The sequence below is a fragment of the Tupaia chinensis genome, unplaced genomic scaffold (genome assembly GCF_000334495.1).
Source record: "Tupaia chinensis unplaced genomic scaffold, TupChi_1.0 Scaffold000046_3, whole genome shotgun sequence".
Taxonomy (NCBI): Eukaryota; Metazoa; Chordata; class Mammalia; order Scandentia; family Tupaiidae; genus Tupaia; species Tupaia belangeri.
The window spans coordinates 4865481-4884020 of record NW_006159504.1 but is presented as its reverse complement, the minus strand read 5'-3'; the positions used below and the strand labels follow the sequence as shown (position 1 = coordinate 4884020).

At 45.0% G+C, this 18540-nt stretch overlaps 1 protein-coding gene and 1 pseudogene across 3 annotated transcripts in view; both read left to right on the top strand.

Moving 5' to 3' along the window:
- LOC114004448 (thyroid hormone receptor-associated protein 3-like) overlaps positions 1-224 on the top strand; it is a 3008-nt pseudogene extending 2784 nt beyond the window's left edge.
- LOC102475006 (lipoxygenase homology domain-containing protein 1-like) overlaps positions 1-18540 on the top strand; it is a 76834-nt gene that overhangs the window by 53388 nt on the left and 4906 nt on the right. For 2 of the 3 annotated variants that reach the window (XM_027773783.1, XM_027773782.1), the window contains exons 3-5: positions 4099-4253; positions 8223-8301; positions 15462-15537. In XM_027773783.1, coding sequence (XP_027629584.1) covers positions 4099-4253; positions 8223-8301; positions 15462-15537 — 310 coding nt within the window. The remainder of the gene's footprint in view (positions 1-4098; positions 4254-8222; positions 8302-15461; positions 15538-18540) is intronic. The other variant, XM_027773786.1, reaches the window with a different exon arrangement.

The following is an 18540-nucleotide window of genomic DNA, read 5'->3' as shown; positions in this document are numbered from 1 at the left end:
GACCCAGAGTACACCCCCAAAAGCAAGGCAGTGGCAAGTGGGTGAGCCGGGGCTGGGGCGGAGGAGCCTATCCCCAGGGCCGAGTCTGGTTCATGTTCTAGAAATCGAGCACCAGCCCCAGATGGGCCCATGATGAGTTCAGTGGGGAGGAAGGGGAGATCGAGGATGATCAGAGTGGGACAGTGAAGCGAGAAGAGGACAGCCTCCAGCCCACGACTAAGTAGGGACCGCTCTTGCTGGGAGCCCTGGCCCAGGGAGAGGCCATGGGAAGATGCAGGTGAGAGCTGACAGAGGAGCTTCAAGAAGATTCTGAACCCCGACCCCCTCCAGCCCTGCAGGGTCCTACTACAGCCCGAGGCCACCCAGCGCTGAGTCCCACTGGACCAAAGAGGCCACCGCAGAGCCTGGGTGGGCCCAGCTCTCGCAGAGCAACACGTCGGGCTGTAGCTGTTTCCCCTGTTGGTGTGTGGGGTGGGCCGGCTAGGGTGGGAGTGATGCTTGGATTTTGGTTTGGTCCCTGTTAGAAACCAACCATTTTCTTCTTAATTTCACTTGGAGCAAAGAGGACTAATTTAATGATTTTCGAATACCTTCTTCCTGTCCTGATTTTTAAAAAAGTCCTGCTTTTTCCCCCCCTCTTTTTTAGGCATATATAGTAATATTAGCAGAAAGATTTAATTTGGGAAACTTTGATTCTTAAAAGAGAAAACAAAAGCATGTGAATAAACATTGAAGTGTTCACCTCAAAAAAAAAGTTAAATAAAATAATTCTGAAAAAAAAAAGAGATCATATATAGTCCAAATGATTGATTAGCAATGCCTGTGTCTTAATATTTTTGGGTAAAATGACTTCCATTCTGTGAAACATTGCCTTCTGATAACCCACCTTTGTATTTGTTGAAATTCTGAGTAATTTTAAGTTTTCTTCTAAGTTACGTTTTATATTTACTATTGGGCTCCTCCAGGAGTTCTTCTTGTGTGTGGAATGGCCCTCTCTCAGGGTACAGATAATTTACTAGTCTTACATGTTTTAACAACAACATGAATATTTGTTAGGTAGGTACTCGCGGCCCTGCCTTTAAGTCAACATCAGCTGATGTTCCTCCCCCATGGAATAGGAATGAGGCAAGGACTCCCTGGCTAAGGCTCATCTGAAACAAATGGTATTTTAGGGTGCGTCCACTCAGCATACTAAGAATCCTTTAAATTCTCCCTTTGGGTTATGTCAGCAAAGGATTATTATTATTATTCTTTTTTAAAGAGGGATTTTTGCTATCGGGTACATGCACTTGCTGGAAAGACAGACAGAAATCGAAAAATCACCCCCCGCCCCAGGGCGAATGGCTACGCTGAAATCCCTTCTCCTCCATTCTCCTCTCAGGATCTTGGCCACACACGTACACATGCCCGGCGTGAGTTTAAGCCTCTGGGTCCGGGACTCGAACTGGGGTCAACTACATGGGAGTCCAGTGATATAACGATAACACCATCTGCTGGTCCCAAGGAAGACTTTCAATTGCTGTAAGGGTTATGAAAAAGTCTGGAGTTAGAATTTATTGTTATAAATTTAACATTCTAAAAAAGACTACTTGTTTTTTGTTGCAGAACTATGGCAAATTCTTAGTGAATTATATTGTCTAATACAATTAAAACAGAATTAATGCTACGGATTCTAGCAAAATGTCAGTTTCTTCATCTGGGATTGTGTTTTCTTTCATCTTCCAACATGAACTATCTAACTTTTTGATATGGTGTGAGAATAAAACATAGTGCTCAACTGTGATAATCACCTTGTTCTAACTTTACTTTTCTTTATTTGCGTAGCAGAGGCAGGTACTGGTGGTGTTGTCTGTTCTGTGCACGTGTTTAGCCTAATGAATTTGTGGCCGCTTCGGGGACACTGTGGAGAAGTAGCAGAATGGATCGGCACAAGAGCCTTCGTTTATTAGGGGTGTGGACAATAGTCTGGGGGCTGTTCTTTGGGTTGTAAACATACAGTTTCTGCCCTAAATAATTTTTAATTTGACCTTGTTTTTAAGTCTTTAACTATTCATTTAATTTTCTTCATACACATTTTAATATTTTTTTTTGAGAGATTTTCACTGTAGGGCTCGTGCGCTCGCCAGACAGACAGAGAGAGACATAGAGACAGAAAGCGAGAAATCACCCCTCAGGGGGGATGGTCACGCCGCAATCCCTTCTCCTCCATTCTCCTCTCGGGATCTTGGGCACGCACACACACGCGCCTGGCGTGAGTTTTAAGCCACCGGGTCCGGGAAACGAACCGTGGTCGACTACGTGGGAGTCCAGCGACATAGCCATTACGCTAACTGCTGGTTCCCCACATTTTAATAATTTTAAGTCACCTTTTTTTTTGTTTTGTTTTGGAGAGGTTTTTGCTATAGGGTGCATGCGCTTGCCAGAAAGACAGAAAGAGACAGAGAGATAGAAAGCGAGAAGTCATCTCCCAGGGGGGATGGCCACACCGCAATCTCTTTTCCTCTATTCTCCTCTCAGGATCTTGGGCACACATGCACATGTGCCTGGCATGAGTTTAAGCTGCCAGGCCCGGGACTTGAACCATGGTCAACTACATGGGAGTCCAGCAAAATAGCCATTACAGTAACTGCTGGTCCCTAAGTCACTTTTTTTTTTTTTAAAGAGAGATTTTTGCTATAGGGTGCATGTACTCGCTGGAGAGACAGAGAGAGGCAGGAGACAGAAATCGAGAAATCACCCCCCCTCAGAGGGTATGGCCATGCTGTAGTCCTTTCTCCTCCATTCTCTTCTCAGGATCTTAAGCACGTATGCACATGCACCCAGTGTGAGGTTTAAGTCACCAGGTCCAGGACTCGAACCATGGTCGACTATGAGGGAATCCAGCCATGTAACTGTTATGCCATCTGCTGGTTCCAAGTCTCCTCTTTTTTTAAAAGGTTATAAACAAGTTCACTATTCACCTGAAATTATTATTATTATTATTTTCAGTAAGCAGAAGCTTGGTTTTTCTATAAAGAAATCCACTCTTCTCCATTTCCTGAAGAATTCGAGCTGAGGTTTTGTTTAGTGTAGCCCACGCAGTTCCAGGGCTCAAGACCAGCCCTCCGTTCACAGGCAGTTCTAGAGATTTTTTTGGTCGTCCTGAATCCAAGAGCAGTGTTCTAGTTTTCTGCTTAAACCCGGCAGGGGTGTTTTCACTCGGGGTTTTTCAGAATATGTAAGACTGCAGAAAGAAGCTGCTGTATCTCCTCTGTTTACACCATTTCCCGGTATGCCACATTCATCTTTTTAAAGGTCAGGCACGGGAGAAACAGGCGATGTTCCTCACTCACCTTGTTCCCGTGCTTGGACTTGCTGGCGCAAGTTTCCTGGGGAATGTTAGCAGAGTGTCTATAAATGCAAGTGCTCACTTATAAGAGTATCATCCAGAAAGAGTTCTAGGAACGTGGAATGAAAGGCTCTCCGTGCTCCCAAGATATTACGCATATTGGTAGCACCGGGAAGGCCAATCCCTTTTCTAACTAGTGTCCTTAATTCCAAGGTCAAAGGTAGTGGAGTATAATTCGCTGGTACCTCACTGGGCTCTTTTTAAAAAATTGTATTTAAATGCGCAGCTCTCCAGGATCTTTGTATCTTCTCTCTCTCCAGAGGGCTATTAAAAATGCCATTCCTGGAACAGTCACCTCCAAGACGTAGCAGCCTGTGTGACCAGCTGAGCTTAGAATCACCAACGTTCAGGAAGAAAAATGGCCATGTTCATCTAATTAAGAGGGGGGAGAGTTTTTTTGTGTGTTTTAATACAACTTCTCATAATACCGGTGAAAGTGCAGTGGTGAGTGAAAGAACACCGTTGCTAGCAATGACGATTTTGAAGCAGTAGTTCTGGGACTTGCCAGGAGTCTGTATGAACGAGATACACGGTCCATGGCGGCGTCTGCTTGAGCAGGATGTGCGTCAGGAAGGGAGCGGGCCAGCCACGGAAGGGACACTCACCGAAACTAGATTAGAGAGTGCTCAGAATCCCTCATGGAGCATCTTACTATGTCCAAAGAGAGAAACGAAAATGAGAATGATAATGCCAGATCTGTGCCTTTTTAGTGGTGGTCTATGAGGTTCACGTGTACACTGGCTCAAGGCTCGGGGCGGAAACCGAGGCTCACGTATTTATCAACCTCGTCGGCACCAGAGGAGATTCCGGAACGCGGAGGCTTCATCGATCCACGAACAACAAAGTCCAGTTTCAGCGTGGACAGGTAACAGGAAGGTCTTCCTGGGCGTCTACCTACCATCTCCCTCTAATTTCTTTAATGAAAAAGAAACACAAACAGGAAGTTTCTGGGATGCGCATGTGATACCCAGTAGGAAGTAGGGGCAGAGTTGTGGTTTTTGGACTACATTTCTTTTCCCTGTGTTGTTGAGTAGAGATAGGGTTAACCAGGGGCGAAGCAACTGCTAGGTAAATCCCCGTTTTGTTTTTCTGTTAGGAAACCAGCACCACACCAGGAATAAACTCTAAGATTCTTCCACTGAGGCTGAGGCTCCTTGTAACAAAACACACCCTGCTGAGAACACCTGGCTACCTTGGGTGAAGCACCTTTTCTGTTACCATTATTATCTCATTTTAATTGGTTGATTGATAGAGGGCGTGTGTGCTCACAGAGAGACAGAGAGCAAATGAACGCGAGAAAATCGCCCCCCTTCCCGGGGGTGGCCAGGCTGCAACCACTTCTCCATTTTCCTTTGGGGTTTTGGACGTGTAACACACCTTTGGGGTGTTTTCCAAGCTGCACAATCTGGAGACTCCGGCCACGAGTCAGTCCGGTGGGAGCCAGGTGCTTTTAACCGCCACGCCCCCTGCTGACCTCTGAAGCATCTTTGGAACATTTTAAAAAAATTGTTCTTTGTTCATGTGAGAGCACCCGCGTGCACAGGTGTGAGAGAGAAGCTGCTCCCCTGGTTCGGGGCTGGGTCAGGTCTTGGGTGCTCACGCACATGCTCAGGGCAGACTGGATCTCCAGTGGCCGTGTGGATCTGGCCTCTCCGAGCCACACGCCACGCTGCACCGTGGAGAAGGCCTTTACCTTAGTCTTAAAGGCATTGGAGAGCTACCCAGCAGCTAGGGCTTGAGAATCTGAGGCCGTAGAAAAGAGCGGGTGGGAACCTGGTTTCAGCCCAGCCTTCCACCATTTGTAAGCTGAAGCCTAGAAGCAAGGAGCCGGTCAGAAGGTGGCGGTGGAGAGCCCGAGGTGTGTAGGGATTAGGTGGTCGGGCCAGGATTCCAGCCCCACAGTAAACAGGGTCCCCATTAACCTGCACCTGAAAGAAAGGTGAGACGCTGGTGTGAGCTTCCCAAAGCAGACCTAGGGCCAGTTCTGCAGGTCAGTGGGGAAGGTGACTCGGAAGCAGCAGCGAGGGAATGGAGAGAGAGAGGGGGAAGAAGAGAGAGAGAGAGGGGACGGGGAGAGAGAGAGGGAGAGAAGGAGAGAGAGAGAGAGAGGCGAGGGAGAGCCAATAGGAGCGTGTATTCTGGAGGTCACAGCTGGAGACAACAGGGCTGGTCCCTCCAGGGCTTCAGCGGGCAGGCTGGCACCAAGAGCAGCCATGGCCGAAGCAGCCTTGGGGAAGGGAGCCCATGTCCTAGGCCTGGCGTCATCAGGGTCACTCCACCCATGGGCCCTTTGTGGGTAGTTAAGGCAGGACAAGTGCATGGAGATTATGAAATGCTATTTGAGAAAGTTAAAAAGACATAGATTAGCAGAGAAGTAGATAATTCCTGTATGGGAAGACCCAACAATGTTATATAGTTCTCACTTCTATCCAGCTGATCTGCTTTAGTGCAATCAATCAAAAGCCCAGGAAGATTTTCTAAAAATTGAAAACTGGTAGTCTAATTTTTAAATTTATGTGAAAATGGTAAGCAAAAATCATGATATTGGAGGTAATCTAGGAATGAAAATTTTTAAAATTGTGGTAAAATATATATAATAAAATTTATCATTTTAATAATTTTTTTAATTGCCAAAGGGTGTGTGCACTGACCAGAGAGAGAAAGACAGAGAGAGGAGAAAGCAACCCCCTCCAGTGGGGCAGAGTCATCCTGCAAGCCCTGCTTCTCCACTTTCCGTCCTGGGGATTTGGGGTACACATCCACACACCCCCAGCATGTTTTTCAAGCTGCCTGGGTTGAGATTCAAACTGATTTCGGCCATGTGGGATCCAGCTCCCTCCACACCCTGTGCTGAGGGCCAGCCCGACAATAAGAATTGAATAACCTATGGGGCGCTTGTTTTACAATGTGGTGTGTGTGTGTGTGTGCACGCGCGTGTGTGTGTGTGAAAGAGAGAGGAGAGAGGAGAGAGAGAGAGATTGAGCAGGCACTGGTGCAGGGGAGGGAAGAGAGGAGAGAGGTATTTGACAACAGCGTCTCCCCATTGCTACCCCTGCCCCGGCCTCCCAGGAGCTAGGGTTACAGACTCGCGCTCCCACGCAGCTTGCCGAGGAGCTGCAGCTAAGCCTCCCGAGCTGCTCCAGCCCAGGCAGGGGCAGCCTACTATGGCGGGTGGCACTGCAGCTTTGAACGCTCATGTGTGGTGCACACAGACTTTTCAATATTGCATTTGAAAAAGCGAGATGTTCAGTGGCCATGTGAGATCTGGCTTCTCTGAGCCGCGCTTCACGCTGCACCATGGAGAAGGCCTTTACATTAGTTTATGGGCACTGGAGAGCTACCCAGAAAGTAGGGCTTGAGAATCTGAGGCTCCAGAAAGGAAGTACAGGTGAGAACCTGGTTTTATCTACCAAAGCTGAACATAGGGGCGCCCTATAACCCGACTGTTTTCCTAATAGAAATGTGTGCAAACTCACAGAAAGACACATACACCTGGGGAGGGCAGGCGAGGTGTTGGGGTGTCAGCAGCATTCTGTTGCTCCCATGGATATGTTGGAGGAGTGTGCGTTTGTATCTATTTCATAGTTCATTTTCAAAGTCCCATGTTGCATATACAGACAAATGCACAATTTATTTAAAAGACAAACATATGCACAATTTATTTCAAAGACAAAAGATGCCGAGAGATGGAAAGACAGTGTGGAAAGTAGGCTTTGGGGAGGCACCTCCCCACATCTGAGTTCTGGTCCCATCACTGACGAGGTGCTGATCTGGGGCAAGTGAGATCTCTGTGTGCTTTAGTCTCTCCCCTGTGAGATGAGAAAGGGAGTAGAACTTACTTGGGGGGTGTTCTGGACGAAATGAGTTAATATATAAAAAACAAGTAAAGGAGTTGGCATATAGTAAGGAAGACACAACCTGTAATTACCACTAGTAGTTGATTAAAAATAAATGCCACGGCTCAGCCATGCTGATGCGCACTGCTAAGATGCCGAGTTCTTTGGCTTGGACCAATGAAAGGCCCAGGTTCGCTTCCCAGTCCAACCCAAAGGCCGGGCAGGGTGACATGCCTCTGTGTTCCCAGTGACTTGTGGGCTGAGGTGGGAGGATTGTGAGCTTGAGGCTGGTCCAGGAAACAGAGAAACTGCCTCAGAAAAGAGGTGGGTGTGGTCTTGTGTCAGCTACGCAGGAGGCTCACGACACGGTAACACGCTGTCTTAAATAGAATTCCTGATTGAGCTTTACATCTTTTTACTATTTCACATGACTGAGGAGAGCAAGAATGCTATGCTATGGACTGACCAGGGGGCGCAGTGGTTGAGGGGGCTGGATTTCACATGGCTAACTGTGCAGTTCAGGTCCTGGACCTGGAAACTTGAGGACCATGCCAGGTGTGAGTGCATATGTGCCCCAAAATCTCTGGAGGAGAATGGAGGGACTGCAGCATGGGATCCCCTCTGGAGAGGTGCTTTCTTACTCCCTCTCTCCCCCTCTTGTTTCCAGTGAGCACTCATACCCACAGCAAATTAACAAAAGAATTATGTGCTACATATTGTGTGTCTCTCACAAAGCATAATGTAGAAATTTGCACATAAAATATTGGGTCGTCAGAAAAAGTCATGTTATATTTTTCTATGCAAAATGCATCACGACTTTTCTGACGACCCACTAGGAAGTGGTGATTTTTATAACAGCAGTAGTAACAGTGCAGCGAGGTGTTCCTAGAGGGCAATACACTAATATATACCTCAGTACAGGAGTAGTAGTAATGCTATTTTTTTTTCCATGAGAAAGGAAATGTCTCAATGGTCACATATTTTTCTTTATTGTACAGGTTGATATTTTCTCTATCAAGGCTGTGTCTCTTGGAAAATTGAAGAAAGTTCTGATTAGTCATGATGGGACAGGTCCAGGTAAGATTTGGATTCTTGGTAAGAAGACTGTTTTGTGAATGTATTAAAAATAGTATAACAGGCAGGTGAAAGATAGATCTACGATCATGCACAATTGAGATGAGAAAGTAATTTCTCCTAGGAAATTACACTTCAGTGACGTTTTGTCAGGCTAGGCATATCGTATTACTTACAAAAGCACACTCACACTGTTATGAAGAACGTTTACTGAGAAAGAATACAAAATTATGTGTGTGTGCATGTGTGTGTGTGTTAGTCTGCTTAGCTCATATACTCCAGTAAATCAGAAACTTGGAATCATTCTTGTTTTACAGTTTAATCATTTGTTTCTTACATGAACAGGAGAGAGAGAAAGCCCTCAAGGGGCCTGCTGGCCCCAGGTGGTGGGCAGGCATTCGCCAGCACACTCAGGGACTCTGGACACGAACCCGGAGTGTCCCATGTGGCTCTGCCCCACAAGACTGCACCACTGGCCGCCCAGAAGTCATCCTTCATGCCCCGCCCCTCCGTCTCCACCTCTGCACAGCTGTTAACCAAGTCCTGTCTATTCTACTTTCTTACTGTCATTTTTACTATCTCCCATGGAGCTATCAAATTTAAATTTACACTCAACTCTGTATTCTTCTTATTTGTATTTATTTATTTATTAAGAGAGATTTTTGCTATAGGGCACATGCACTTGCCAGAGCGTCAGAAAGTGAGAAATCACCCCCCGGGGGAAAGGCCACTCTGCAATCCCTTCTCCTGGATTCTCCTCTAGGGATCTTGGGCGCATGCCCTCGTGTGCCCGACATGAGCTTTTAAGCCACCGGTCTGGGACTCACAGTGCGGTCCACTCCGGGGGAGCCAAGCGATGTAACCATTACGCCCTGTGCTGGTCCCCTTCATTTGTTTTTTAGTTGCTAGAGGAGTGCATGCACTTGGCAGAGAGAGAGACACGGGGAGGGGCACTACCCTCCAAAGGGGCGTGGTCACTCCACGATCCCTTCTCCTCCATTTCTCTCTTGTCAGGATTTGGGGCACACAAACACACACACCCACTGTGCTTTTCAAGCTGCTGAGGCGGAGATTCAAACCACAACTGGCACGTGGAATGGGACCTCCTAACCACTAGGCTAAAGTCTGATAACTAAGGCTGGACATTACCAATACCGGTGATTCTATCTGAATTTGTCTCCCCTAACCTCTCCCCCAAAGCATTCTTACTGATTTTTTTGTTTATCATTTGATTTTTCCCACTTGGTGAAAAACAGAAACAAACAAACAAAAAAACCCTAAAGCCCAAAAAATAACAACAAAAATCTACTGATTAAGTAGGCATCCTTGAAAATACTTGGATAGTGTTTGCACCGTGTGAAGTTGTTTGTGACTTGGTATTTTTTTTATTCAAGGTCATTTCTAAGAGTCACCGACTCTCACATGTTCACATGTAATGCTATGGATCATTTATTCTCACCACCGTGTGAGGGTCTATTGCATTATTACAGATAATCAGTTACCCACCTCCTGTTAGTGGCATTTCTACTTCGAGTGTCACAAACTGAAGTGAATGAAATGAATGTCCTCACCATGGCCCCGGGTGCGGAGAAGCAAGAGCTCCTCTGGGGGGTGTTTCCCAGCTGGGGACACATGTGCCCTCTCTTCTCTCTCAGGACATTTGGCAATGCCTGGGGACTTTGTGGATTGTTGAAACTGGCAGGGTAGGCTGCCAGCACTAGTGCATAGAGACCCAGATGCTGCTACGTGTCCTACGGCACACGGGACAGTCCCACTGCATCATCCAGCTGTCCTTAGCGCTGAGGCTGAGAAATGCTGCTCTGGGGCGAGACCCTCCCAGTCGATAGCGAGGTCAAAGGACACGATATTATTCAGCTGAATACAGTAAACCACTCGTTTAGCAGGTGATTGTACTAAGCTTGACTGCTATCAGCAGTGCCTAAGAATTTTTTTTAAGAATTCCTTTATTTCATTTATTATCATCATCATTTATTTAATTTGAGACAGAGAGAGACAGAGAGAGACAGGGAAAGCAGGAAAGCAAGCCTCCAGGTCTGGGACTTGAAGTTGGCTCACTGTTTGTCCAGAGCCGTAACCACCATGCCACTTGTGGGCCCCTCTGTTTCGTTATTTTTTCACCAACACCTGGAATGCTTCAATTTTTACCTTTATGAAGTGGGTATAAACTGGTATCCCACTGCAGCCTGAACTGGCATTATGATGATCCAGGAAGGGTGAACATTCTTTTATCTTTTTATTGTCACCGAATTTCCCCTTCTGTGGAAATATGTGTTCTTGTCTATATTTAGGGTAAAGGCAAGAGAATTCTAATGAAAAAATGGTTAAAGGAAGCTGCAAAAAGATGAAAACTGGCCCAGCCTGGTAGATGAGTCCGTAGCCGACCGAACTGCAGTGCTGGAGGCCACATGGCTGACGGTGTCATAGTCCCCGGGGGGTCTGAAAGCGTGGAGGACATGCACATGCCCACGACCCTGACAAGGGGATCAGGCATGCTAAGACCCTGCTCGGGGTTTTCTCTGTCTCTTGCTCTAGTGCATGAACAGGCACTCTCTACTATGAACAAAATAAATAAACTTAACACAGAAAAGCTAGGAGCTTATTTCACACTCATAACTGAAACAGGCAGGCCAGGTGTCTCTGCCCAGCCGTCACAGACCCAGGGTCCTTCCCTTCGGTTATTCTCCTGTCACTAAAGTCTCGTGCTCTTTTGCATGAGTTGGTCAAAGCACACGGAAAAGAGGGGATGTCCCAGGCAACAATGTCTTTCCAGCCAGTGAGACAGAAACTGCACGCATGGCTTCTAGTACCGTTGCGTCACTGAGACATTAGTCACGTCGTTCATACATAGCTGCAAAGACATCTGGGAATTGTGGGTTCTTACACTGCAAGGAGCTTGAAAGATACTGAGCAGCTACCAGAGGTGCCACTGTCTCTTCTCTAGTTTGTGGTGTATTTGTTTTCTTTTTTTAGATTTTTGCCACAGGGTGCATGCACATGCTGGAAAGAAACAGAGACAGAGACAGAGAGAGAGGGAAACTGAGAAATCACACCGCTCCCATGCCGCCCCCAGGGAAGATGATCACACTGCAATTCCTTTTTCTCCATTCTTCTTTTGGAATTTTGGGTATGCAAAGACACACACACACACACACACACACACACACACGCACGCACACGCACACACCACCGGTGTAGTTTTCAAGATGCTGGGTCTGGAACTTGAACTGTGGAGTCGGTCATGTAGGAGTCCAGCACCTTAGCCATCACGCCACCTGCCGTCCCATGTGTGCATTTTGATAACTAAATTCCTTTATGTTTTTATTTTTAATTTTTGCCCTAGGGTGCACATGCTTGCCAGAGAAAGAGAGTGAAACTGGGAAAGCACCCCCTACCCCTCAGGGATGGCCACATTACAATCCTTTTCCTCCATTCTCCTCTCAGGATTTTGGGCATGTGTGCAAGCGTGTGTGTGTGTGCGCACACAGACACACACACACACGCGCACGCACACAGACCTGGCATATATTTCAAGTCACCAGATCTGGAACTTGAACTGTGCTGTCAGTTATGCAGAGTCTGACAGCCTTAACCACTACACCATGGCTGGGCCAATGACTGAACTCTTAATTTTAATGTAGTTGAATTTAGCAGCATGTTTTTCTAATGATCACATATTTTGTGTCTTGTTTGAGAAAGTCTCTATCTGTAGTGTATTCCAGACAGGTAGGTAGGTAGACAGAAATCCTTATATACATGTATGAACATATATTTTAAATCTTGTTCTTAGGATTTCAATATTCATTCAATCTGAAATAAATTTTTCTGTATGATTTGAGTATGGAATCACTTCCATTTTTTTCCCCACACGGATAACCAGTGTAGCACCACTGCTTCTCAACCACCCCATCCCTACCTGTTTGCTCTACAAAGTCAGTCGTGTCACATACATGCCATCCTTGCTTTGCGGGCTTGGGTAAAGACACATTCAGCTACATGACTTAGTTAAATGACACACTCGCCCCCAACAACATGGTTCAAATTTAAGTTACGCTGCAACATTAATTGCAATTGCATAAAGTACAGATGTCGTCAGCTTCTTAGTCCGCAGGTCAGTCCGCAGGTCACCACCTGAGTAACAGATGCACCTACTGACATGGCCAACCCCCTCATTCCTTTCAGTCTATCTGCTGGTGATGGGGTCATTGTGAATCTGTTACTAAGTTCATGCGCAGACAGCAAAGCAGGCAGGTGTGTTGCCTCCTTGTTTTCCAGTGATGAATACATTATAATTATACAATGTATAATTCAAAGACTGTACACACATCAAAAAAAAGGAAGCAATAATGTTGAAAGTGACATTCCAGTCTAATGTGAAGGGAATTATGGAAGAAGTGTACAATTATGGGAATGTTGACACTGCTGCTGTTTGAGAGACCTCATATATGTCGCTAGAGGGACTTGGTGACGAGCATTGATCCCCACCAATAAGGAAAGTGGTCGTGCCAAGATGGAAGTGTGAAAACTTCACAGTAAAAGAACTCTCAGGAATACGCTCTGACGCTGAAGGCACAAAGGGTAAAATGTTGGAAGCCAATCTAAATATAGAAGGGAGTTTGACAACTTGCTAAGACCTAAGAAAAGATGTTTGCTCTGTTTGACAAATTGTATAATGAGAAAAAGAGGGCTAGCACCATTTAGGATTCTTTTTTTCAAGAAAATATATTTTTTTAAATTTTCAGTATATAATGTTTTAAATTGTATTGCACTAAATATTAATGTTTTTTTTTCCTTTTTTTTTTTCATTCCCGGATTTTTGCCATAGGGTGCATGCACTTGCTGGAGAGAGACAGAGACAGAGAGAGAGAGAAAAACTGAGAAATCATCCCCTGCGGGGAATGGCCATGCTGCGGTCCCTTTCCATCCATTCTCCTCTGGGATTTTGGGCACACACACACACACACACACACACACGTGCCCAGTGTCTCAACCACAACATCATATGCTGGTCTCAGGGCTTTTGATATTTTTATGTTCATTTATTTTATTCGTAGTAGAGAGGGAGGGTGAGAGAGAGAGAGAGGGAGAACCCTTAACAGAGTGTCATCACTCCACAATCCCCCTTCCTTAGCCCTCCTGTCCGTCAGGATCCTGGCCGTGCTTGCATACCGGGTGTGTTTTCAGCCCTACCCCCGCCGGGATCCAGACCTGCAGCTAGCTGACCATGTGGTCTCCAGCTCTGTAGCTCATTTTGCTACCAGCTGTACACCAAGCTGGACCATTTTGGATGTTTTGATAAATACGTTTAAAGATCATCAAGCGTCATCATTTCCCACCTGACTACCGTGATCGCTCGGCATGGTGTCAGCTGGCCATCCTCTCATGGTTCTGTACTACCAGGCAGAGAAGGCCCAGCTGCAGCAAGGTGGATAAATGGGGCAGGTCAATTCTGAATTCTCTTTTCTCTTCCATGTTCACCTCACCTAGCCAGCACTGGCTCCGCATGGCTTTAATTTGTGCAGATTTACAACAGATTTTGCTCTGTCGCTGTTGGGTGAACCTCCTGTCTTACCTGATCCAGAAGTGCCCGTTATGTTCGTGGAGCTTTCTCACCCACATGTACTTTACCATCAGCGTGCTGGCTTTCTGCTGAAACGCTGTATGAACTTGGTTTAACTACACTGAAGTTTTACTGCTGCCTGAGAAAATGACAGCTCTGTTTCTCCCTGCTGAATCCAGAATAGATCTCCGTTCATTCAGGCCTTCTTTGATGTCATTCCTTAAATTTAGATAATTTTTCTATAAATTACGCTGCATCTGTTTTTAGATTCACTTTCAGAGTCTTACATTTTTATAGCGACTCAACATTGCCACCTCTATTAACTTTTTAAATTTTTTCCTTCTTCATCACTAGAAATGCACTGGGTTTTATATAGTTAGTTGTTATTTTCATTTCTTATTTCACTATTTCAGTACTTTCTTCGATTTTTTAATTTAGTAAGTCATATCACCTGTGAGTAATGGCAGTTCAATTTCTTTTTTTCCAGAAATTATTATTTTTCTTTCTTCTTTCCTGCTGCTTTGTTTTCTCCCTTCTTCCTCTTTCTTTCCCTCCCTGCTTTCCTCTTTCTTACTTTATCTGCTTCTTTCTTTTTTCTGTTAAATTTACCAGAGGGTACATGCACTCACTGGAAAGAGACAGACAGAGAGAGAGAGAAGGCAGGCCGAGAAGCACCCTCCATGGGGCACATTCACACAGCAATCCCCTCTCCTCCATCTCTGTCCTTTCAGGATTTTGAGCACACCCATATGTCCATTCGTGTTTTTCAATTGAGTGAGTCTGGAAATTGAACTGAACAGTCTGCCACGCGGGACTTAGTCACCTTACCCACTAGGGCACAGGTTGGCCCTCCTTTTTATTTTTCTAATGGCATTGAAAAGTAATCAGTGATAACTTCTAAATACTCACCATTAAGAATGATTATTATTTTCCACTATCATTTAAATGTATCAATCTTCCATAACTTGATATAACTGAAACACATTTATATAAATGTACTTCTCTCTTTATTCTTGGTTCATGTGCTTTTAAATATTTATTTTAATTTTCTTTTATACCTTCAATCACTATACATCACTTAGCTTGTAAAGTGAATTCTCCCAACATGAATACACGTCACACCAGTCCCACTGAGGATATTGTACACGTTACCATCAACAGACAATAATCCATTTCTGTGTCTGGTAAATGTCTTGCTGCTCTATTTTTATCCTTAATATCTTTCCTCACATTCTCCCCCTTCTCCCAGCCTCCTCCCACACTGTATCCAGTATCCATAACCATTTTCCATGCTTCTATGTCCTCATGTGCTTTTAAGTAATTTTTTAAAAATTGTATAGATAGTTTGTGTCCCTAATAGGGAATGCTCCCTTTCCTCTGCTTCTCCTGCTCTGAGTAGATCGTTCACTGCTGCTTTCATTTCTCCACTGGTGTAATTTGGATGTGTGTATTGTTTTATTCAAGTTGCCGGATAAGCTTACTTTAAAAAAAAAATAAAAAGAGAAACATTTAAAGAGTCACGAATGAAGTCACAGTGCTGGTATATGCACACTAAAGAGTTCATCTCCTTTGTCAATTTGCACAGGCAATGGATGGTTTCTTGAGAGACTCATCGTTAAGTCTGAAGAGGAGGATGACAGTTTGCTGTTTCCATGCAACAGGTGTGCTGTCACGTAGTCCAGCCTTCTTCTTTTTTTTTTTTTTTTTTTTTTTTTATGGAGAGGTTTTTGTTATAGGACACGTGCGCTCACCAGAAAGACAGAGAGACAGAAAGCCAGAAATCAACACCCTCCCCCAAGGGGTTGATCCCATTCTCTTCTCGGGATCTTGGACACACATGCACCCACGCCCAGTGTGAGTTTAAGCCACCAGGTCTGGGACTTAAACTGAGGAGAAATACATGGGAGTCCAGCGACATAGCCATTATGCCAACTGCTGGTCCCAACTTAGTCCATCCTTCTGCAGAGCCAGGCTCCCTCTTGTCCTTTTCATTGCAGCTGGGCTATCCATCAGGCCTTCTCCCAGCTGCTGGGGCCACATCATTGCCTCAAAACCAGAGCTGCAGAACTTCTCTCCTTGGGACTAGTAATTCTCTTTCTTTGGAATATCTAATATTGTTGCCTTCTGTAATAAATATACTGCCATGAAAAGAAAACTGGATTAGAACTGAGAAAACAGGTTCCTGTTCTGTTTCTCAAAGACTTGCCAAGCTCTCTGCTGGTTCTGTGAGCTTGGTTGTTACTCTCAACTTGGCTGAGGGTCAAGGCCTTCATATGTAGGACATCAATAATACCTGGTCCTCCTACTCGTCTATATCATTTAAGATCAAAAGAAGTGATGTGTACGAACTGTGAGCTCTTATACATTATACTAATAAGATGCAAATACAAGAGGTCTTGAAAAAGCTCATGAAAACCGAGTGTCATGAAAAAACCATGCATAGATTACACTGCTTATTGCACCAAGATAAATTTGGACTTTAATTCCACTTTTCCACAATTTTTTGAATTCTCTTGTATAATGAAAATAGGAAAATCAGGTTACAAGTTTATCTCTGTCATTTCTTAACTATATGGTCACACGTGAATCACTTAAACTCTGATCCTTAGTTTGCAAAATTTTGTGATGAGAGTGATTAAATTGTCCCTTTCTATTTGGAACAGTTGTTATGAATGTGAAAACAAAATGCATTAAAAGTAGAAATAGTAAGGAGCCAGTAATAACACGATGCTTCTACTCGTACTAGAATGTTCTGAGTTCTTGTCTGGAGACCTCTCTGAACATGCTGGGCTTACACATGCCCCAAACACCCCTGCTGGCTGAGACTGGGGTGGGCCGTGATGTGAAGACACTGCTCAAGGTGTCTCTCTCTCTCTCTGCTCCCCTTTGCTCCCCACCTCAGCTCATGGAAGAAAGGAATACATGAACTTAATCAAACAAACAAAACAGAAATTGGGATCAGGAGATTGCATAGTGGTTACGTCACTGGACTCCCATGTAGTTGACTGTGGCTCAAGCCCCAGAACTGGCAGCTTAAAACTCACGCCAGGATGGGAACCAGCAGTTAGCATAATGGCTATGTCGCTGGACTCCCACGTAGTTGACCACGGTTCGCGTCCTGGACCCGGTGGCTTAAAACTCACTGTGGGTGCGTGTGCGTGTGTGCCCAAGATCCCGAGAGGAGAATGGAGGAGAAGGGATTGCAGGGTGACCATCCCCCTTGGGGGGTGATTTCTCGCTTTCCGTCTCTATGTCTCTCTCTGTCTGTCTGGCGAGCGCACGCGCCCTATAGTGAAAACCTCTCAAAAAACAAACAAACAAACAAACAAACAAAAAACCTCAGGCCAGGCACGTGTGCATGCATGCCCAGAATCCTGAGAGGAGAATGGAGAAGGGATTGCACTTGGCCATACCCTCTGAGGGGGGAGGTGATTTCTTGCTTTCTGTCTCTCTGTTTCTGTCTCAATAGCAAATGCACACACCCTATAGCAAACATCTCTCTCTCTAAAACAAGCCAAAACAGAAATCGATTTCCCTCCATTGTGAATTAGTCTATGCGCTATGTTGTTTAGTTCGGTCATAGTCATGGCATAGAGAGTAACCGCTCAGCTGCTGATCTCCAGCCTGTCGCATGGCAGTCCAGTCTCTGCTGGTAAAGACCCGTGGCCTCCCATGTGCACACAGAGAGGTTCAGCTTAGGGCCCACGAGACACGAGTGTGTGCTGTGAGGACCCAGGTGTCAAGGTCATTGCCTGGGCGATTGCATGTCCTCGACTCTAGAGAACTTGTGCATTGTGCATATTAATTTATTCAGCTATTTACTCATGAAAAAAATTGCATACCTGCCAGGTGTGGCACAGTAGCAGGTCCTGGCCAAATAGAGGTAAAAAAACGAAGCACTCTTCTGTTCAAGGAGCAGACACTTGATAGATGAAGGAGGAGAGAAGCTACTGGAGAGTTGGGGTGCCCTGAACTCAGCTGGTCACTGGCATCTCTGTCCCTGCAAGTGAGGCAAATTCCTCCACATACGTGGAGATGCTCGATGGTGACCACTGGGTTTTCCTTTAGTATGGATTTGATTCTAGGAAATAACCATTCTTTTAAAACTTGCCAAGGAATTACATTCTCTGTGAACACAATTTTAAGATTTCTATGGTCTGCTTTTTTCCCTTTTCCCAATATGCATTCATTTAAAATGTATGTATAGGGACAGAAGGTGACATGGTGGTTGGGGCTCTGGACTCCCACGTGAATGTCTATGATTCAAGTCCTGGCCTTGGCAGCTCGCTTTCTCTCTCTTTTTCTCTCTCTTTAGTGAGCACATGTGCCCTATAGCAAAATTTAAAAATAATATTAATACTAAATAAAATAAATAAATAATTCTTTAAAAAAGTAATTCTTAAAAAATGTACATCAGAGTAATTCTTTTTTTCCTTTTTTTAATTTTAAATTTATTCATTTTCTACATTAATTCACTATACACCATCACAACACACAAATGAATTTTCCATCCAAAATACACTGTGCATTGGCTCAATCAAGCACATCAACATACATGTTCTCAGCAAATAATTTTCCAATTCTTACATCCTGCATACCTTGCCCTTTGTCTTGCCATCCCTGATTCCCAATTCCCCACCCTCTGCCATGTCCCATCTTCCTCC